At 35.1% G+C, this 23,036-nt stretch overlaps 1 protein-coding gene across 1 annotated transcript in view; it reads left to right on the top strand.

The window, feature by feature from the left end:
* ksr2 (kinase suppressor of ras 2) overlaps window positions 1-23,036 on the top strand; it is a 104,671-nt gene that overhangs the window by 3,588 nt on the left and 78,047 nt on the right. Inside the window, exons 2-5 of the mRNA XM_016460730.1 lie at window positions 4,321-4,461; window positions 9,215-9,365; window positions 20,730-20,765; window positions 22,174-22,684. Coding sequence (XP_016316216.1) covers window positions 4,321-4,461; window positions 9,215-9,365; window positions 20,730-20,765; window positions 22,174-22,684 — 839 coding nt within the window. The remainder of the gene's footprint in view (window positions 1-4,320; window positions 4,462-9,214; window positions 9,366-20,729; window positions 20,766-22,173; window positions 22,685-23,036) is intronic.

Below are 23,036 nucleotides of genomic sequence, written 5' to 3'. Positions count from 1 at the left end.
CCGGATTGTTGCATGCAAAGTTTGCATTTGGAGTGCTCAACAACACCATTAGATCTATGGGTTCTGTCAGTGCTTTGGCAAAGTAACGTGTTTTTTTTTAGCCTTGCAATAAAGCTAAGTTCAAAGACCAATTTAAAATATTGGTACAGTAAAAAAAGTGCACAAAATGAGTATTTTGTTAAGGCAGTATTTGTGGCAGTGGAGAAATCCCGCTGCAAAATTGGTCCAAAAGGTGTGCTTTTTTGCGCCAACGCATTGTTAAAGGATCAATGTGGTGTGTGTAATATTCACATATAAAAATGTAACGGCCAATTAAAAAAATATTGGTATTGTAAAATTCGCTAAATCACAAGATCAATACATCCTATATTAAACCGCTTTGTTGAATTTAGCGCATCCTTACGGAAATGTTGAAATGCTGAATTAATTAATTAACTACTAACAGCACTTAATGGAAGCAGAGTCATATAGATAGCAGAGTGTCATGTCATTTAAAGTGGAAGTTCACGCGTCACACCAATTTGGATTTCGCCTAGGGCGTCAAAATGGCTAGAAACGCCCCTGTGCCGGGTCTCAGCCCCGGACGGCCCCGGTCCAATTTAAACCCTGACTACGCTGATCTCACTATATTTATTTGATTCACTAAAAAGAACCGATTCAAATGCGTAATTTGCTCAGGAATCAAATTACTTTACACACACCATATGCTTTCGATTTACTAAAAAGAACAGACTCATAAGAGTCATTCATTCAGGAATCTATCCAACTCACTGATCTATATAATGACTTCTCTATTATAGATCAGTGATCCAACTACATTTGTTGTGCTGCATGTTTTTGATTTACTACAAATAACTGTCTCATAAGAGCCATTCATTCAGGAATCGGACTCCCTGTTACTCTCTATTTTATTTTAGGCTTTTCAGCAAAATGTAAACCATTAAACAATTATACAGCAAAAAGGTAGAGTAACATAAGAAAAAATATCAGAGTATTGTTTTGGCTTGCTTTAAGAGATACTGTAATTAACAATTGTTCAAGATTACAACATATAAAACACCAGTTTTGAACTAGGTGTTTAAAACCAACATACAAAACACACTTGTGCCATTGGACTTGTAACTCGAAACCTTATGGTTACTGAGATATAAAACCCTTGTGAAAACTTTCGTGACAGCCCTGGTCTCACCTGTTTGAATGGGTGGGGAATTTTAGATTAAACCACATCCAACTGCAACCCTGCCAGTTTGTTGACTTCTTTTGCTTTGTGTTTCAGTATGCTATTTAAAATATTCAAATAAATATTGTTTTACATTAGACTGGGTCTGTGGCTCTGTGCAGATGCAAGAAAATTTATTTCCGCTTATGGGCTTGATGTGTCGCCTGTATGACACCTATTTCTTAACCCACCATTATTATCTTGTCAATATCTTACCTTTCAGCGGGCTATAGTAAGTTATTTGTCTTTCATTGGTCTTATGATATAGTATTTAGTGATTATATCTGTGTTTTGAGTAAGGTTATACTTTTGATCATGATTATGTGCTGTTGCATTCATGTTGGCATAGCGTTTGGCCTTTTTTTTTTGACTTAGTCTGCTTTTCTGAAGCTTTCTAGTATTTTTGCACTCTGTTCTCTTGATGTTGGGAAACCCGTTTTCCATTGGCTGTCGATTGCAGCCGTCACTAGTGTCAGTAAGTCACAATGAAGCACTTTGTTTGTTCGTGTTGATGGAATAATAATTACAAACATTAGATATTATCAGGGGGTTCTTGCTTGTTTATCTGGCGATGGACGTGCATTAGCATCCTCAATTTACCAGGCACCAGTGATGCTCAAAGCGTAATGGCAACAATACAGTGATCCCTCTTTACCTATATGAGCTTTTACCAAAAATAATAAAAACTCATTCATGGTTTAAAGTATATTGCAAGAGGACATTTTATGTGGTCTAGACAAACCATGTCCTTCAAATACATCAGATACTGATAGAATCTGTAGTATTTTCTAATCAAGGATTCTTATTAATTATAGTTTTGTATGTTTATAATATTCATTGGTTAATAGTTTAAAACAAGCATATCCTTTGCTTACAAATTGCCATTGGCTTAAATTACATTAGAAACAACATAGAATAATATATATATATATATATATTTTTTTTTTTTTTATTGGAAGTTTATATCTCACAGTTTTGTGTTTATATTTCAAAATTCAGGCTTTTTTTTAAAATCAGAATTGTGAGTAACACAGTATGAATTGTGAGTAAAAATGTTGTAAATACCCTTTTTTTATTCCTTGGCTTCCATAATGGACAGATATCTCAATCAATCAATCAGTCAATGATCTTGAATCATAAAAATGTAAAATTAAAATAATTGATTGAATAAAAATTCAAATAAAATATTTTATTTGTTTACCTGCATGTCATGTGACAATTAACTTAAAATGTCAATGTGTTGTTAAATTATTGAAATATTTACTTAAAAAAGAGTTAATTGTTAAAAGGGTTCAGCTGACAAAAAGTTTGGGATTTTTTGGGTTAAAGAATTAGTCTGTCCTTTTCGAAATATACAGGTGCATCTCAATAAATTAGAATGTCGCAAAGACTTAAACTACTTCAGTCTGTGTGCACTGAATGTATATAATACACGAGTTTCACAATTTGAGTTGAATTACTGAAATAAATGAACTTTTCCACGACATTCTAATTTATTGAGATGCACCTGTACCTGCAGCCATTCCAAAATAACAAGAGAGAGTGACAGGGATTTGGGTCAGTCCATTTCAGTTCAGAAAGGGTATTTAGTTCAGGGAGTGAATTGAGAACTTTGAATGAAACTGTACATTAGAAGGAATGTCTCTAATCTTTGATTATTTCAGCTAGCCACAGACAATGTGTTTTGTTTTCATACAGTAACGTTCAGCAAACAGTGTTGCCATGGGAGATCAACTCAACACAAATGAAACTGAACAGACTACAGATTTTTATGGACAGTGTTTAATAAACTGATAAGGTTGAAATGATCAAATAGCTGATTACTATTTACTCATTAGCTTGAAAGGTCAAGATGTATCTTGATGGCATCCAGTGTGTGATATTCTTCATGTACTCTATAGCGCAGACTTGCTTGTGGATAATCCATAAGGACACAACAAATCCATTATTTTGCTGCATGTTGTGCCTTTTGTTGTAAACAAAAAGTGTTCATACAGCTTTTTAAGTTCAATTAATCAATTTACACAGTAAATAAATGTTGTGAGTTAATGCAGAATGATTAAGAATAAGTTTTTTTTTACAGTTATTATTTTTTATTTTAAATAGTTCAAATGATGTGCTTGATCTAATTTTTTCCTATAAGAAATGAACATTCTATATTACATGAATATTCATCATAAAATTATTCGTGAAATACGTTAAAATGTCTAACACTTATAAATTTGACAACAAAACCCCCAACAACTGTGTAAATAGAACTGGTATATGGTCTAACAATATAGCCATATGAATTATTCATGCCCTGGCGCATGCTGGGAATGGAGCTGAACCACAAAACCTGTTATATTTTCAGTATAAACCTAAAGAATGTCTTACTCTAACTCACCTGCTGATTTTTTCTTCATCTTAAAAATGAGTATATCATGACGGAAAACACCTAAAAAGTATAATTTTTAGCAATATTTACTTGATGTAAGAATCATTTAGTGCATTTACACTTTTTGCCTCCCAAACAGTTGTGAATAGTTCAATATTAAGTCTTTAAAACAAAGTAAAACAAAAATTCTTTTACAAAAAAACAATAGGCCTACCATTTCAGTTTTTCTACTTCAAAATTTCAAATTTAATTCAATGTGTTACTTGCTGTTTTTCTGTGATTGTTTTTGAAATTAACTAGCATTTTATGAGTAAAAAAATTCTGTACCAAATTCTTTTCAGTGTTGAAAATAAGCTAGTGTCTCCTGTGAGCTTTTTTGTGTGTTGTTTATTCATGGAGGTAGTAACAAAGCTTAAAATGTTGCCTTCGTATTCCTCCTCGTTTCCCTGCGCAAACACTGCAATGGCATCACTCTTGGGAAACTTGTCCAGTTTAGAATATTCATGTTTTTCCAACATGCTGTGAATCAGTTCAAAAAGATCATAAAATATTGAATGACATGAAGGACAGATAAAAATGCCAAGCATTGCATTTAGAGTTCGCTTACAGACCTGCGTATGTGACTGATGTAAATTGTTCAACTTATATTTACATATTAAAAATGTTTAAAAATCATATAGGTTAATGAGTGCTACATAAAGTTATTTTTTTCTTTTTTTTTCAGGGTAAACTGGTGAAGTATTTTAGTCGGCAGCTCTCTTGCAAGCGTAAAGTGTCCTTACAGGAGCAGAATGTGGAGTTGGATGGATTCCCGCGGCTGGGACACTGGTTCCGCATTGTTAACATGAGGAAGGAGGTTATTGAGGTATGTACAATCCTGTGTGTTGTGCTCTAAACCAGTCATGCACAAACCCCACCCCACAGATGATTTCATTGACCAACTCCATCACAGTCATCTGTCAAGAAAAGTTCAGTCTTCATGGATTCAGTTAGAAATATCATGGATGAATTCGATTGTGACAGACTGTAATGCTGTCTATTAAGATGTGCTACCAATGCTATACTAAAGTTAGGGTTAGGGGTTAGTATTGGTGTCATTTGCTTTAGGTAATCAGCCCTGTGATTGACATTACCAATAAAATCTTTAGAATTTTATTATTGTCTCAAACAGGGTTATTATCGTTAACTAAGACTAAAACCATGAACAAAATCATTACTTGAAATAAACATTAACCAAAATAAAATATTAAAAACAGCTGGCAACATTTCAAATTTTTGTATAAAATTGAAGTACTAAAATAACTAAAATAAAACTAAAACTTAAAGACTAACAAAATTGCAAAAACTTCAAAATTATTATGAAAACAGAAAATATAAAAACAAAGTCTAATTCTACACAGCACTTGAAATAAAAATAAACATTAACAGAAATAAAATATAAAAAAAGAAATATTGTCAGCTTAGACTAAATAAACTAAAACTTAATAAAAAAAACTGTATAGACATATTTAAAAAAAAAACTAATACAAATTACAAAAACATAACAAAATTATGAAAACATTAACTAAAATTAAAATGAAAACAGAATATATAAAAATAAAGTCTAATTGAAAATATTAGCAAAAACTATAATAGTATATCAGTCAGTGATGCTAAAATAATGCTGGTCTTAGCTCATGAAAGTTTTTAGTTCATCCAATCAGTTAGCAACTTTAATTTCTACATTATCTTGGTGGCGGGATCTAAGAAAATTTCTAACAGATGTAACCACCGATGAAATAAAAAAAAAATTTGAATGAAATGTCCACACAAAATAAGTTCAGGTTCATAGTTTCAAAGTTGTATTTAACAATTAATAAAAAAAAACAAACAGAAAAACTTTGCATTCTTTTTCAAGTTCTAATGCAACCTCAGTTTCACAGAGATATTTTCAACAATCAATATGGAATCAAACAGAAAACTTAGTACTTTGGTTCACACTCATATTTTCAACAATCCACCAAAGTTCAAAAGGGTAAGTTCCAATATAGTCTTTCTACCGACTTTGTAGTCCAACAATGACAAGGAAATAATAAAACTTGAAAGAAAATGGAAGAAGGTGCCTCTGAGGTAGCAGTTTCACTGATGCATGTAAACCTCAGCAGATTCAACACTCCTTGAGATACAATGTGTAGAAGGTAGTAACAAGAGACAAAAGAAACATGGAAGAAAACATTAAATATAGAATTCTTAGATCACATTAAACATGATTAAACACTTGATTATATTTGTACACTCTAAAAAATGCTGGGTTGTTTCAACCCAATGTTGGGTCAAATATGGACTAACCCAACTGTTGGGTTCAATTTTGGTTACATTTTTAAATTAACTTTTTAACCCAACAGTTGGGTTAGTCCATATTTGACCCAACATTGGGTTGAAACAACCCAGCATTTTTTAGAGTGTACAAATATAATCAAGTGTTTAATCATGTTTAATGTGATCTAAGAATTCTATATTTAATGTTTTCTTCCATGTTTCTTTTGTCTCTTGTTACTACCTTCTACACATTGTATCTCAAGGAGTGCTGAATCTGCTGAGGTTTACATGCATCAGTGAAACTGCTACCTTAGTCAATTTTTGACCCAACATTGGGTTGAAACAACCCAGCATTTTTTAGAGTGATAGATAATACAAATACCAAACAGCAAGGTTTACTAACGTTAAGTGTTTCGTGAAAGTGCGCGCGTTAATGTTTGTGGATATTTGTGTGTGACAAAAAAGAGTGTGTGTTTTTGAGATACGAATGGATTGCTGGCCGCTAATGGCAGGGGGAAGTTTTCTTAACATGAGGTTTAAGAGATGAACAACAGCAATTCACCTCGAGATCCTGCTCGCACTTGTCAGCATAAGAGAGCTGGTGTCCGGAGGTGCAGCACGCACACTCAAACGATCGCCCAGCAACTCACGCTCGTAGCGATCCACCCTGCCCAAACACAGCGAGGTCTCCACAATGCAGCGACAGCGTCTGACTTGATTCAGGTGACCTGCATCTATCTGCTAACTACTGCTGCGCTCTCCTGCAGCTCCACCTTAAATACACATTTCCTCACTTCCGGATAATTGATTTCTCTCCTCCGCTCGGCCATAACACATTAAAAATCCTTGTATGTGTTTTCATACTGCCACAATCTATTATCAATGTCAAGAAGGACTAAGTGCCAAATGCATCTAAATCTGGCAAGCAAATAAAGCCAGTTGATCTCTAACTTTTGGAAGTGCACAGTAATGTATGATTTAAAGCGATAATTTTAATATACTGTAAGAACAGCAATTTCTGTCATAAGCAATATTTGCAAATCAAATCAAAACAATCTAGCAGAGAAAAGAAAAGCAAGTTTTGATACTGCAAGTGAAAATATTGAATAAGAAAATGTCACTAAATCTTGTCTTAAATACTGAACATTTTACTCCGCTTTATTACTAAAAACAATTACATCTGTTTGATGTTTTTATTTATGATATTAAATTTATGATATTTTTACTAACCCTACGTATTGATTTAATTACACCATATTGATTCATTGTCAGTGCTTGATTTCAAGTTGAAATTGGTAAGAGGAAATGATTAGAAAACAGGAACAATATGTTAAGAAAGCAGACAAATTACACACGTTTTACAAGCAATGTTTATGCAATGAAAATAAAGGCAGAAAACAGAAGAAAGAAAATAAATACAATATATAAATATCTAGAAATTGTACACTAAAGTGAACATAGTAATGTGAAATCCAGATTTAAGTGAGTGTGTGGAGAGATGTGTAATTATATGTAAATGTGTGACTGGTTTACGGTTGGCTAGTGAGAGCATGCTTATGTAGGATCAGGATGTTTTGTGGGAAGTAGCTGCTTCTGAGCCTCCCCATGCAGTACATCTCGAAATATTTCCCTTCTGATGGCATAAAAGGTTGTAAACATATGATCTAGAACAGCAGATACTCTGAAGGCCTTGAGGTTTTTCCTCCTGTGTCGCTGTCCTCAGTGCTGAAGTGTTGGCGCTGTCCAATGTGCTGAAGCCCCCTGCTGATGTGGAGAAGGAATTGCAACTATATAGAACACAACCGTTCCTCAAATAAAAATCCTATTAATTTTGTCCACAGGGGAATTAACCAATGGAATATGCTTTTGCTGAAGCCATCAGCTCACATTATTTCAACCAGTTTGTTTCTCTATATATAACCAACATCTTTAAATCAATATTTTTATATTTCTCCTTTGTTTTTAATTCGATGTCAGTTGCAGTGCTTCATGGGATTGTAGTTCCTTACCTCGTTTGAGCCGTTAAGCACAGAGTCTTGTACCTTTTGCCTTTTTGTCCGATTTTCAAATACTTTTCGTTACAAATCAAAGTTTGTAAAGTTGTGATTCACCTCATAGCCTGTTGGTTTAGTTTGTGGTTTAGAACTCTTAAATAAAGACATTTTGAAAATTATCTTTGGAAAGAATGAATGGGAAAAATACTTCCTGAATGAAGACCGATGAAAAAAGTGGACAGGGACTGTTGTGCACTATTGAGACTGAAGCGAAGAGTAAAGTTGTATGTTTTAGAATTAAAAGCTAAAATAATGTTATATTTTAAAGATGCTGACAGCTGAGTGTTTACATTTTAAATTTGAATGTAATAGGCATCTTGCATGGTAATTGAAGGTTGTAGTTTTGAATCTGTCACCACTGAGCAAAGCATTTGTTTTAATAAGTGTATTGGTCTAATATGTCGTTGTAGCATTTATTGTAATTTACTGTGGATAACAGCATCAGTAATGTTATGTGTTGCAGACATGTTTATGAGTCCAAGTTAAGTCTCAAGTCCTTTGTCATCAGTTCATCTCAATATTCTGTAGGTTAGTTTTATAAACCCTGTTACTTTTTTTTTAAAGGAGGTATTTCAAATGATTTATTTGTTCAGATCAAATCATACTTAAATTATATAAAACAGTATTGTTTAATGTTTTACTTCAATCAAAAGGTACATTTGTTTAACATGATACATTTATTTATTATTTAATAAAATGAATAATTTATTGGTAATTTTTAACTTTAACATGTTTTTCATTCTATTAATGCCCTTTTGTTATGCAATTTCACTTTGAATTTCCCATAGTATGTAATTAAATGGGCTAATATAGTATTTGCACTGCTTGTCATTTTGATACCAACTTATATGAGTTTTGAGGAACATGTATGTGAATAAATGATGTATATGTGACTAAATTAAACAATACTGTTCAAAGGTTTAGGGACAGTTTAAGGATTTTGTTTCATGAATTTAAAGTTGAAATTGAAATCCTTTGTAACATTATGTCTTTACTGTCAATTGTGATCAATTTAATGCATCCTTGCTGAATAAAAGCATTAATTTTGTAAAAAAAACAAAAAACAAAAAAAAAAAACACCTCTCACTGACCCTGAACTTTTGAACAGTAGTATACTATTTTAACATACTTTTTTGGAAGTTGTAGTCAAAATCCACTTGGCTCAAAAATCTCATGGGGCGCAAGTGAATGACATACAAATGATTTCTCAAATGGTTTTTCAGTCTAGGTCAGCTTGCACATCTCAGACTTGTCTCTTTATTGTAGGAGATCTCTCCAGGTGAGCTGACTCTGGAGGCTCTGTTGGAGATGTCGGATGAGCAGGTGTGTGAGGCGCTGCAGAAGTTTGGAGCGAGTGATGAAGAATGTGCTCGGCTCAATGCCTCGCTCACATGTCTACGATCAGCCCACAAATCAGGTGAGTTCACAGGATGCAGCTAAAAATATCACCTGACTGTTCTCTGAGCCTTCATACAGTCCTTATCTATCTATCTATCTATCTATCTATCTATCTATCTATCTATCTATCTGTCTGTCTGTCTGTCTGTCTGTCTATCTATCTATCTATCTATCTATCACCTGTCTGTCTGTCTGTCTGTCTGTCTATCTATCATCTATCTGTCTGTCTGTCTGTCTACACTTTATGGCAAAAAGTACAGAAAAGTATGAAAACACAGAATTCTCTAAAACGTCATTATATGGTGTAGCATTTATTGTAGATTTGTTTTTTTTCCTCTAAAATTACTGGAATGGTTAATTAGAGGTATCCTATATTTTTGGTCCCAAGTTATTGTTCTGGTGTGAAAGAAAAGCTATATCAGAGATTGTCCAGTAGAGGGCAACACAGCGCTGAGTTTCATTATTGTGGACTGGGATGGAAAGAGACTGTTACGCACTGTCATATAATGCATCTGATTTTGCTTAATATGATGCATTTAGTTATATAGCAGTTTTTTTTTGTGTGTGCAGGCTTTATTTTGTATTTTAGTTAATTAATCACAGATCGTGGAATGGGGAGGGAGCTTTGTGCACTTGAGTATGTCTGCATAGTACATTAAACTCTTTAATGTCAAAAAATCAAACAAAACCCGGTTTTCCACAGTATGTCCCACTATAAGTTGTACAGATAGTTCCAACTCTAATTATGACTGGATGAGCCATGATCAGTTAAAATATGAACCATATTAATTAACAATATTAATGATGATTTGTTAACATGCATTCATTTGATTAAAAAAAAAAAATACTATTTAAAATAAGAGTTTTTTTTGTTTTAATATATTTTCAAATATAATTTATTCTTGTGATGGCAAAGCTAAATTTTCAGTAGCTGTGCTTATTAACAAAAACATAAATGTCTTTACTGTTACTTTTGATGAATCAGTTTAATGAATCCGTACTGAATAAAAATTGTGTAAATTGCACAGAAATGTTTTACTAATTGAATCATATGTCACCCCATGAGGCTCGGGTTTTTGAATTTATTAGTATTTGTAACATGAATGAATTCATAAATTGATTTACTTAAAAGGTTTTATTTAAATAAGGCTTTACTCCCGATGTTTTCATTGCAATGAGCTTCAGGGCTGTGTTTTATACAGTTTGATACCTCAGAGCTTGTTCGTAGTGTGTTTCCACCAATAGAGGGCAGCATTGTATCATGGTCTGCAATACAGCACAGTTTGATAACAGTGTTAGGTAACATCACACTTTAAATGATCAACTAGATCCTCCTGCAGTGTTTGTCCTCTACCTCCACAGCTGGAGCTGATTGTTACTGCTCTTACCTGAAAAAGATCTGATTGAAGGAAGTGTTTCTGCAAATCTCAGTCCAATTTAAATCCTCACCAGTGTGTGATGAAGTTAGAGCTTGAAAGCTGATAATTAAAGGGTTAAATTAATGGTCTTAAAGGGCTGGAGCGTCCTGCTTTATTGACTTTTTTGCTAATCATCTTGTCCTCAATTGATGTGAACATCGTAAGCACATCTTGCAGCTTTCTGCATCCATGGAAGTTAATGATTTGCAAATTTAATGTTGCATATGTTTAATGATTTGATTGATACTTATGAGCCAGATTAATAATCAACCCATAATTGACCATGAAAATGTATGATAATGTGCAGTATTAAAGTTATTATTTTTATGAATCGTCTTACATTTTCTATTAAAAGTTTTTTTTTTTTTTTTAAATCATGAAATATTTTTCAAAGACAAAAAAATGTCCTTCTGGGGAACTCAAAAATGGCTGTGTTGGCCAACAGAGGGCAGCAAAGCTCTTTCAGTCTAGTAGTACGTTGTGTAAATGTTATAATAAGATTGCGAGAAAACAAAGGAAAACTATTCTGGCATGTTGTTTAGCAGGTAAATTATATCACGCATACAACTTTACACAAGCCTTGCTTGTGCTTTTTTTAAGTCATCTTTTATTTGAGTGTTTGTTTGCACGCTTTTCTCCATCTGTTCAAATTGTGCATGTATTTTTGAAGTGATAAGATGAAATATTTCTCAAAGACAAAAAAATGTCCTTCTGGGGAACTCAAAAATGGCTGTGTTGGCCAACAGAGGGCAGCAAAGCTCTTTCAGTCTAGTAGTACGTTGTGTAAATGTTATAATAAGATTGCGAGAAAACAAAGGAAAACTATTCTGGCATGTTCTTTAGCAGGTAAATTATATCACGCATACAACTTTACACAAGCCTTGCTTGTGCTTTTTTTTAAGTGATCTTTTATTTGAGTGTTTGTTTGCACACTTTTCTCCATCTGTTCAAATTGTGCATGTATTTTTGAAGTGATAAGACATAATGCAATTTGTTGTCATTGAATCTCGTTACCAAATCCACGGTACCCTCACATCTGCTCTTTCTTTCCTCCATTGACTCTGTATTTGCTTTGAGTAGCGTTAGTGCGGCTGCCCTGGAGTGCTTGAATTTTCGCAAACGTGGATTCCCTGCTGTGATAGTGTTCAGGCACAGCACTAACCACCGATTGCACTGTTGAAAGTGTGACCAGGCTGGATTGCTTTGTTTAAATACGGGCTTATAGAGGCTTTTAAGATGCTCGTAGCTTGTTGAGGACCCAGCATGGGGTCCTTCAGGGTCCAGCGGAGGTGCCACACAAGGACTACGGGGGATTCCAGCCATCACGAGAGCGTGGTGTATAATTTAGAATTGGCACCTCTTGTCATCTTGATTTTTTTTCTTTCTCACTTTTGCTCTCCGTCTGTCTCTCTACCCTCCTTGTTCTCATCTCTGCAGTGTCTTTATTCAGACGCTTGATTAATTTAAATGAAGAGTTCACAGAAAAATTAGAATTCTGTCATCATTTACTCACTCTCATGTCATTCCATACCTACTAAGGACATTGTTTCTTCTGTGATCCAAGCTGCTTTTTCCATCCAATGAAAGTGAATGGTGACCTGGGAAGTGGAGGAAGATTTTCAGTGAATAACGATTTTTACGTAAAATACATACGAATTATCATGAGATCACGTTGGATTATATGTATGGATCAGACCATATATAAGGATTCAGAAGACTTATAGTACATGAGTCATATGGATTACTGTTATGATGCTTTTACAGAGCTTTTGGAGCTTGATAGCCTGAGGACACCATCCACTTCCATTGTATAGATATACGCAGCTCAGATATTTGTTTAAACCTCTCTGTTTGCGTTCCATGGAAGAAAGTTTTTTTTTTTATCACTTGGACGGTGTATAAATGACAACAGAATTCATTAAAAAAACATTTTGGGTGAACTATACCTGTTTTCTTAGTGTCTGCCCCTCACTAGCCTGCAGTCTTTTCTCCTTCATCTCAGTATCTTTTCAAGTCCCTCTATTGAAGGCTATGAAGATAAGCATAGAGGTCTCATAAGGACAGTTCAGAATGTGGGGAGAGAGAATGAGAGGGGTTGTGGTGTCGTCGAGAGGATACTAAACTGAATTAGTGATGTTAGTGAGTTTGAGACCTCACACCTCATTGCTCTCCAGAGAAAAGTAATACATTAAACAGGATTCTTATAGGCAGAACGAAGCAGTGCAAGGGAATCACGCATAATCTATCTTGCTTGATTTGCAACCTAATACAATTACATTGAAACTTATATTTATTATATATCTATATATAATTTATTATAATAAATGTTTCCTTTAATAGAAAATAATTGCTGCTGAAAACTCAGCTTCGCCATCACAGGAATAAATAAATAAATAAACAAATAAATAAACACACACACAATATTTTTGTGAAAACTTTGATGCAATTTTTTTTATCAAGATTCTTTGAGTTGAAAGTTCAATAGAACAGCATTTATTTGAAATAGAAATCTTTTTTAACATTTATAATGTCTTTACTGTCACCTTTAATCAATTTGATGTGTTATATTAAAACCTTTAAAAAAATCTTACTCACCCCAAATGTTTGAATGATTGCATATAGTTTAATTGCATGTAGGCATGGGCCGGTATGAGATTTTGACGGTTTGATAACCTTAAGCAAAAATATTATGGTATCACGGTATTGTTGTTACAGCTCTAAAATGTGTTAATTTGAAATGTCTGGGTAAAAAAAAAAAAAAAAACTGAACACAATATATTTTGAGCAACATACAGAATATTTGGAACAGTAGTATTTGTTTATTTTTTCTTTGATTTGTTTCTGAAATGTGGGCTGTCCTGCAGCTTTTGATGTGGATGGTTGATTTGCTGCTAGAGCTACTGCTACCCTAAAAAGAAGAAAAATAAAGACTGACATTTTTTATTTAACCTAAATCTGTAATTACAGTTATTTAATTTTAGTTATATAATTCATATACATATCATTTAGTTATATAATTTCATATACATAATTTGATTTAATAATAACCCAATTTGAAGCAAAAACAGAATGTTCTGACTAGCTTTGTGAAATTATACTACATGCCTGAACGAAGCAAACAGCAGAAGCTCTGAATGAGACGCAGATTCACTCTCTGACAGCAGGAGGCGCTCATGGAACACCAGATACGGTGTTTCCTTGGTTACCGCTGTAAACAAAGCAGCGCTGCGCTGAAAACACTGCTTTAATGTGAATTATACAGGGACGAGATGAAAAGAAAATACCATCTAAACGTTTCTGAAGATAGTCAGTTCCCCTCAGAAACACATTCATATAAACCCCCAAATCAATATTGAGGATTTTCTTCCAATAGTTCGTGCATCATGAACAGTGAGTGATCTGCCTGCTACAGTATTTTTCTCTTTGCGTCCATCTTCAGCGTATCTGGCCTGTGTTAACGGGCGTTTACAGACTTCATATCTTCCCATAAATGACATTTGGAAATTGATATGCATTGCAACGCAGTTTGTGCAAGTCCAGAACAGAGATCGACTGCAATAAAACAATAAACGTCCGGTTGCCGATCGCGTAAGTTCCAGAGGAAGCTCCTTCGGCCGTCATACACACACGTGACTGACCGCTCCCTCGCACCAACAGGAAGAGGAGGGTCCTGTTACTCTCTACACTGCACTCAAGCTGAGGGATTCCTGCACTTTCAGTCTTTGAGGAGACATGAAAAACAGCGCATACCGCAGGAACGGTATAACGGAAAATATTAGCGGTTTTGAAACCGTGATATGTTCAAATCGCGGTATACCTTGATACCGGTAATCGGCCCATGCCTAATTGCATGCAAAACAAAGACATACATAGTTAAAAGGTCAACAGGTGAATCAGATACTTGATTTGCAGGCTGACAGAGGGTTTGTTCATTGTCTCAGTAAAGCCTGTCCAGTTCCTCTTGGTTGAAGGCATGTTTGGTTGGAGAGACCAACACTTGTCTTTTTGATCTAATGCATGTGTCATTTCCTTACTGTCAGTATTCTGTCCACTCTGGATGGCTGAGAGCCTTTATAATTAGCCCTGTCTTGACCGAAATATCACTGCTAAGTCATATTCATACACTCTAAAAAATGCTGGGTTGTTTCAACCCAATTTTGGGTCAAATATGGACTAACCCAACTGTTGGGTTAAATTTTGGTTAAATTTTTAAATTCACTTTTTAACCCAACAGGTGGGTTAGACCATATCTGACCCAAAATTGGGTTGAAAAAACCCAGCATTTTTTAGAGTGTAGTCATCGTGTCATGTAGTCAGTCATATTGCATTATTATTAGAGCAGAACCTAATTAATGGCATTGGGAAATGATTAGCGCTGTGATTTATAGGCAAACTGCGTGGGTGACGTGTCGTCTTGACACCTTTCTTGAGTTGTTTTGTGATATTAATGGCAGTATCTTTGACTTGTGAAAATGCCATTGCTAATCGAGATGCTAATAGAAGTATCCATGCGTCCCTTTGTAGCAGTTGTATAAGGTACAATGGTTGTGACTGTAAATGCATTGTTTCAGAAACGTTGACATGTTCTCATTAGGATTTGCTAAATCATTATCGGTCGACTCTCCTTCTTTCTTTGTGTTCTGTAGTTTGGATATTATGTCATTAGTGGTGTTATAAGACTCATAGTTAGTATTAGGGATTTGAACAAACCTCTGACCCTACATATTCAATTTGGTCATATAACTCATCCCACACTGTCTGTGCTACAGACCTGAATTGGTGGATTATTTTCTTAGCGCTCTAGGCAAAGATTTTGACCTGGTGGAACATGAAAAAGTCAAAAAAAGTCCCATAGGTTTGCATATCATCATGCAGAATACCTTAGCAACATGTTAAGTGAATAGTTAACTCAAAAATTTAAATTAGCTGAAAATGTATTCACCCTCAGGCCATCTGAGATGTAGAGGAGTTTGTTTCATCATTACAACGGATTTGAAGAAATGTTGCTTTACATCACTTGCTCACCATGTATCCTTACAAGTGAATGGGTGCCGTCAGAATGAGAGTCCAAACAGCTGATAAAAACATCACAATAATCCACAAGTAATCCTTGTCCATCAATTAACACCTTGTGTGTAATGGGGCCGACGAGACATGAGGCGTGAGGATCCATGTGCAAGCTTTATTTATAAACACGGTCAGAACACAGGCAGGGTCAAACAATGGCAAACTGGTATGGTACGGGCAAGACACAAGAATAATCCAAGAGCAGACGAGGGTCTCCGATCAGCAAACGACATCCAGAGGGCTAGACAGAGAGAGATAATCCAGGTACAGAGTAATAGTCCAGGCAGGGGCAAACAGAGTCCAAACGACAAGACGAAAGAGAGATCCAAGGCAGGCTATAAACTTCAGGGCAGGTAGAGATCAGACAAGAGGAGAAAACAGGCTAAGATCAAAACACGGGTAAACAGACTATGAACAAGGCTAAACTAAACTTTAACTCAGGAAACACGGAATGGCTTGGTAAAGCAGCTAACACTAGGAGAGTGATAAATGCAGAACAATACTCGGCGACTAGAGCAGGATCTGGGTAGGTGTTATATAGTGTGTGTAATGGCTTTCAGGTGCGCGTGTGATTGGTTACAGCTGTGTGCAGTCAGTGCAATGGATGATGGGAAATGTAGTCCAGGGCATAGTGTAACAGTCTGTGTAGTGTGAGAGTCCATGTAGTGAGCGGGTGACCTCTGGTGGTGAGTGAACGGAAGTTCATAGACCGGATTCGGGATATTGTGAAGCAAAAAGCTGCATGTTTGTAATAAACAAATTAACCATTAAGTCGTTTCAATTTATTTATTTGAAAGAGAAGTCCTTTGTAACTTTATAAATGTCCATACTTTGTCCATATTCCATAATAACGCTTCCTCCAGTGAAATAGTATCCCCTGTTGTTCTTTCACATCAAAATCCATATTTGTGTAGAACTATTTTGGACTGTGTAGCTTGTAAGTGATGCTTGATCTGTGTATATTTCTCTCCTGATACAGGCAAGACAATATTTTCACTGGAGAAAGCAATATTATAAATAGAGGACTTTTAACTGGAAGCGACGGTTTGAAGTTAAAAAATGACTTGATGAATTTGTTTATTGTAAATACACAGGTTGTGGTTTATTTAGATTACTTGTGGATTATTGTGATGTTTTTATAATCTGCTCTCATTCTGACGGCACCCATTCACTGCAGAGGATCCATTGGTAAACAATTGATGTAAGGCAAAGTTTCTCTAAATCTGTTATTAAAGGGGTCATATGATGCTTTTTAAAGATCATTATTTTGTGTATTGCAACTTGAGGGATCTTATCTATTCACGAACAGCTTGTAACACTCCAAAGAGAAAGGAAAACTTGAAATCGCATCATATGACCCCTTTAAACAAACTCATCTGCATCATTGATGGCCTGAGTGTGAGTACATTTTCAGCAATTTTATTTTATATTTATTACTTTTTAAAGTTTAAATTCTGTGATGTGTTCTTATATATACTATGCCAGGTTTCAAACTTTCTAACCAGATATCTTTGCTACTCTACATTTTACTTTGTATACATGTACACTACCACCCAAAAGTTTGGGGTCAGTATGATTTTTTTAAAACTAATTAATAGTTTTTCATCAGGGATGCATTAAATTGATCAAAAGTAAATATCAAAGTAGAGACATTTATAAGATCAAAGTAAAGACATTTATAAAGTTACAAAGGACTTATTTTTCAAATAAATAAGTTTTTTTTTCTTTTTTTTCTATTCATCAGAGAATCCTGAAATTAAAAATGCATCACGATTTCCACAAAAACGTTAAGCAGCAACATTGCACATTGGCACTATGATAGGATACAGTATTTTAACATTACAAAGAGACACAACATTTGATTTTAAGTCCAGTTATTGTCAATCTGGTTAGTGTTGTACTGTTAAGATGTGATATGCATATAGGATAATTGCTCAGGGTTGTTGTTTGTTTGTCAGGCCCTAAAAATCACACTGAAGAAGGAGAAGGATGTAGTTAATGTGAAACTTCCTCCGGGGCTCTACAAAGTATTAATAAACTTATCAACTAGCCAAGTATTTAGTTATTGATATCTCAATCGTGTAAGCAACTCGACATTGCAAACTTCACACATCTCCCGGCGGGTCAAGCACAGGCCATGCCTGAAACTTTGAAACTTCAAGTAGCTTGTTTTGTCATCTCGTAATTAAAAATGCTTATTTGAGCATCTTCCAGGCCATGAGAGGACTGCGAGAAGTGTCCTTCAGCTGTGCCCACTGGACCCCTCCTTAGGAGTGGCAAACACTTATCTCCCATCATGCTCAAAGAGTGGGAGTGTGTCCCCTAGAGCGAGCGTGTCTTGTAAGGGGGTTGAGGGGTTGTTAAGGGCCCTTGGAATCATTTGTGCGTAGTGAACTGAGACCACTAAGCCGCAGTCCAGGTAAACCACAAGAGGGATGGTCCTGTAATGGTGTTTGTTCATGTGTGGAGTTGGTGGATTGTGGATTCCAAACAATTACTGATTAACGATCTTTGACAGAAATTGACAATTTTTCTCTTTTTTTAGGAAGTTTTATTCGTAAACCATGACTTAGCTGTAATTTTTAGTTTTGAAGTGTGGCCTAAATATTAGTACGTTTGCCCTGACATGATGAGCTGTGGTGCCCATGAGCGTCATGCATTCAAGTCCAGCTTGTAATAATTCCTGATCTTCTTTATTAATAAAATGTGGTTAAATAACAAAAAATCCCACTCTTTAAGTAACACTCGTTCTGCAAGGATAGACTTATGCTTTAACTTTATTTAGTTAAAATCACATTTTTAACTAAATTAAGTTGTAGCCTAAAGGTCATATTTGTCCATTGTTCTAGCGCAAAATTTCAATAGGAATCCACTCGATTTCCCAATGCAGCTTCCACAAAGGATTAACTTTTTTCATAGATTCGCTGTGCTGACCAACAGAAAGCTGTTTTGTATTGAAATTTACCTCTGTGTGGACTTTTTTTTTGCCTGGAGAATATGAAATTTCGCTAATATGGCTCTACCTCTCAGAAAAAATTTACTTTTTAATATTGCAATAATGTTTAATCTTTAATTCCTTTTGTTGCACAAAAATGTAAAAGAAGTGTTTTTATAATTAAAAGTTTCAGTCCAGATGATTTTAAATATTTCCCTCAGAAACATATTTTTCCAGAATATTAAAGGTAGGGTAGGCGATATTGGAGAGGCTGGCAATAGCAAGCTAACTTTGAAAGCATAAGATCCCACCCTCCCTGCAAATCACTATCCAAAGCCACGCCTCCTCAAAAATTTTTTTTAGGACAGCCTGTCGTAGCCCTCGGACCGAGGGATATGATTGGATGAACATTTTATGCTCCTACGCTTTTCACAGACAATATAAATACATATAAATACATTTAGACCTACCCTGACATATTCTGTTACACCAAATACACAAAATAATGATCTTTAAAAAGCATCAAGTGATCCCTTTAATATTCCATGAACAGGGATCGATCAGCATACCATTTGCATAATATGAACACGTTTTTATATCATATGATTACACACTCCCCGAAAAAAAGTTACAAAAGCTGTCACTGGGGCGGTAAAAAAAGGTTCATATTAAGGTACATCCCCATTCCCCAGACCTAAACGGACCAAGGGGGAACCCTTCTCACTACCCCAGTGACAGCTTTTGTATCTTTTTTTTTTTTTTTGTTGAGTGATTCTACAACGGAATTGTTAACATGCATTATGGAAGTACATAATATAATGAGGTGCAGAATTAAAACAATTCACCCACTTGAACGAAAAATGAACCACTTTTACAATTAACCTATTAGACGAGTTTGAAAAAGAATTGATGTTCTGTAGCACATTTCGCTGTGTGGGTTTCCATCCATCTTCCTGTCTTTCAGCTATTCTATGTAAAGGTGCCATCAATCAAATCACAGCAGCCTACCTGCTCTCCCAGAGCTGAAGACATTTTCTACAGAATTCAATCTTTAGAAAATACATTCAGAAAATGATCTACTAAAGGGTTAAACTGAAAAGAATCCCATAGATTCTAAAGTTTAGACATGTTTAATGTCTGTCTGCTGGATTTCTGTTCATTCGCTGTAATGCAGAGTTTGACAGCTTTTGTATTTTTTTTTTTTTTTTTGTTGAGTGATTCTACAACGGAATTGTTAACATGCATTATGGAAGTACATAATATAATGAGGTGCAGAATTAAAACAATTCACCCACTTGAACGAAAAATGAACCACTTTTACAATTAACCTATTAGACGAGTTTGAAAAAGAATTGATGTTCTGTAGCACATTTCGCTGTGTGGGTTTCCATCCATCTTCCTGTCTTTCAGCTATTCTATGTAAAGGTACCATCAATCAAATCACAACAGCCTACCTGCTCTCCTGGAGTTGAAGACATTTTCTACAGCTCACGTACAGTCTCCTGAAAATACATTCAGAAAATGATCTTCTAAAGGGTTAAACCACAAATAATCCCACAGACTCTAGAGTTTAGACACGTTTAATGTCTGTCTGCTGGATTTCCGTTCATTCACTGTAATGCCAAATTATTCTGTATTTATGTCAACACAATCATTTTTGAAAGAGGAAAACAAGCAGAGAGAGCTAGAGAGACTGTGAAAAACATGACATGATGCATAATGGTCATCTTCTGGAAAAAAGGTGGATCATATTTTGACTCATATTTTAATTTCCCTCTTTTCTACATTAATGGTGCTGGTGATTCCATTATGAACACTACAAAACTGGCATAAGGGACCCATTTCAGTTAAATTCTTAATTTGCTATTTGTTTTTAGAAAAGTATTGTAGAGAAATCTAATGAATATGTATTGAATTTCATTTGAATATGTATTAATGAATATGCATTACTTTTTTTTTCAAGAACAACTTGAGGATGACAAATTACACAGTAATGGAGGTGAGACACCGCCCGTTTCTCTTTCTCAGTGTGTCTGTTGTCATTGTGGTGTTTTTACGTATCAGTCAACTTCAGTACTCATTACATTGAGACATTTCAGACTCACTTTGCTCTAAATCACACATATCCTTTCATCTTTCTGTCTGTTTGTCATGATAGATGCCGTCTGAGTCTCTTCACTGTCGACATCCTTCATCTGGCACTTGGTATTAAAGCACATCTCTTCTCTTCTCTTCTCTTCTCTTCTCTTCTCTTCTCTTCTCTTCTCTTCTCTTCTCTTCTCTTCTCTTCTCTTCTCTTCTCTTCTCTTCTCTTCTCTTCTCTTCTCTTCTCTTCTCTTCTCTTCTCTTCTCTTCTCTTCTCTTCTCTTCTCTTCTCTTCTCTTCTCTTCTCTTCTCTTCTCTTCTCGTTTAATCCTTTTGTCATCTTGGCTCATTTAATCTCTTACCTCACATGTTCTCATCACTTCTCTTCTGTTCTTTCCTCTTGTATCTTGTCATCTCATGCTGACTCATCTCTGCTCTTATTGTCTAGTGGTTGGCCAATATATTTTTTTTTTTTTTTTTTAGATCATCAGCATTAGCCAGTAAGTTTTTCTGTTTGACTGTTTGAGGATTAGAGAATTAAGGAGAAGTTATAGCTTTCTATAGTAAACATTTTTAAACGTTTTAATTATTTTTGTAATTTAAAATTTTCAGTTCAGTTATTTTAAACGATATTAGCAAATGTTATGAAAAATATTTATTTTACAGATTTCTTTTTATCAAGTTTAATTTATTTGTTCAAACTGATTAATTAGCAAATTATTTTAGTAAATATGATGTAAAAGAAATATAAATTTTAAAGTTTTTTTTTGATCAAGTTCAGTTTATATGTTTAAACTAATTCATTTCCAGGTTAATTAAAATTATTTGAGTAAATATTATGTAAATATTCATTTTACAGGTTAGTTTTGTTTTGATTGATTTCAAATTATGTCAAATTATTTCAGTAAATATGATGTAAAATATTTATTTTACAAATGTATTTTACAAATGTAAATTAAATGTATTCAAATTGCTTCATTTTCAAACAAATTATATGTATATATATATAAATTCAATAAATATGATTTAAAATAAATATTAATTTTGCAGATTTATTTTAAACAAGTTCAGTTTATTTATTTAAACTGATTTATTTATTTATTTAAACTTATTTTTGATAATTTTGTCTTATCTCATCTATTATTATCGCGTGTTTTGGTTAATCTCATGTAACCTCACCTCACCTTGTCTCTTCACTTGTTTGCTCTCTTCTTTTTTTATTTGTCCTTGTCTTATCTTCTCCAGTGTTTCTCATCAACCTTACCTGTTCCCCTTTATTCTGGCTGGTACAAACCTCCATCTCTCACATTGTGTGTCCACAGGATCCAAGCAGGACTGGTCTATTCAATGGCCCACGTCCGAGTCAGGTAAAGAGAACACCCCAGTGGGGCCGTCAGACCCCAGTCAGTGGGTCCGTCTCCAACTCTCCCAGAGCCCCAAATTGCACTCACGCTACAGCCAGCACTTGTGCCAGAGTCCCCAGGCCCTGGCGCCCCCCTTCTACTCCCCTCACCCACATTCGGACCGGCTGACCGTGGACCCTCACTATGGCCTCTTCCCCTCGCCTCTGGATATGGGACATCACTCTCTCCCTCCTTCCCCCAGACAGAGGCATTTTGCCCACACCCCTCCGCGGACTCCCTTAGTAGTGAACACCATGACCCCTCCAGGGACGCCACAGGTCAGGCGCAGGAATAAACTGAAGGCCCCTGGAACCCCGCCGCCCGCCAGCCGGAAGCTCATCCACCTTCTGCCAGGGTTCACGGCTCTGCACCGCAGCAAATCCCATGAGTTCCAGCTGGGGAACAGAATAGATGACGCACAGACACCCAAGTGAGTCACACTACATTATACAGCATTCTGCGTAATGCATTGTGCAGTGCATTTTAAATGTTGATTTGTTTTTCAGTGTGAGGGCCACATCTTAGTCTGTAGCTCAGCAAAAAAAGTGAGCTGCCTAGGTAGTGAGCGTTTTAAGGCATCACAAATGTGGTTTTGACATAAAGGCCAAAAAATAGGCAGTAAAATTAGACTTCTCTTCTAAAAAACATTGTTTTGGTCAAAATTTAAAATGGCAATACATGTAATTCTTCATAGGTAAGACAATTCCAGAATGCACTGATTAATAATTAGAATAATCAGTATATATTGAATGAATTGAATATATATATATATATATATATAT

This window comes from Sinocyclocheilus anshuiensis, unplaced genomic scaffold (genome assembly GCF_001515605.1).
Source record: "Sinocyclocheilus anshuiensis isolate Anshui unplaced genomic scaffold, SAMN03320099.WGS_v1.1 scaffold36, whole genome shotgun sequence".
NCBI lineage: Eukaryota > Metazoa > Chordata > Actinopteri > Cypriniformes > Cyprinidae > Sinocyclocheilus > Sinocyclocheilus anshuiensis.
This window is presented reverse-complemented; position numbering and strand designations above follow the sequence as displayed.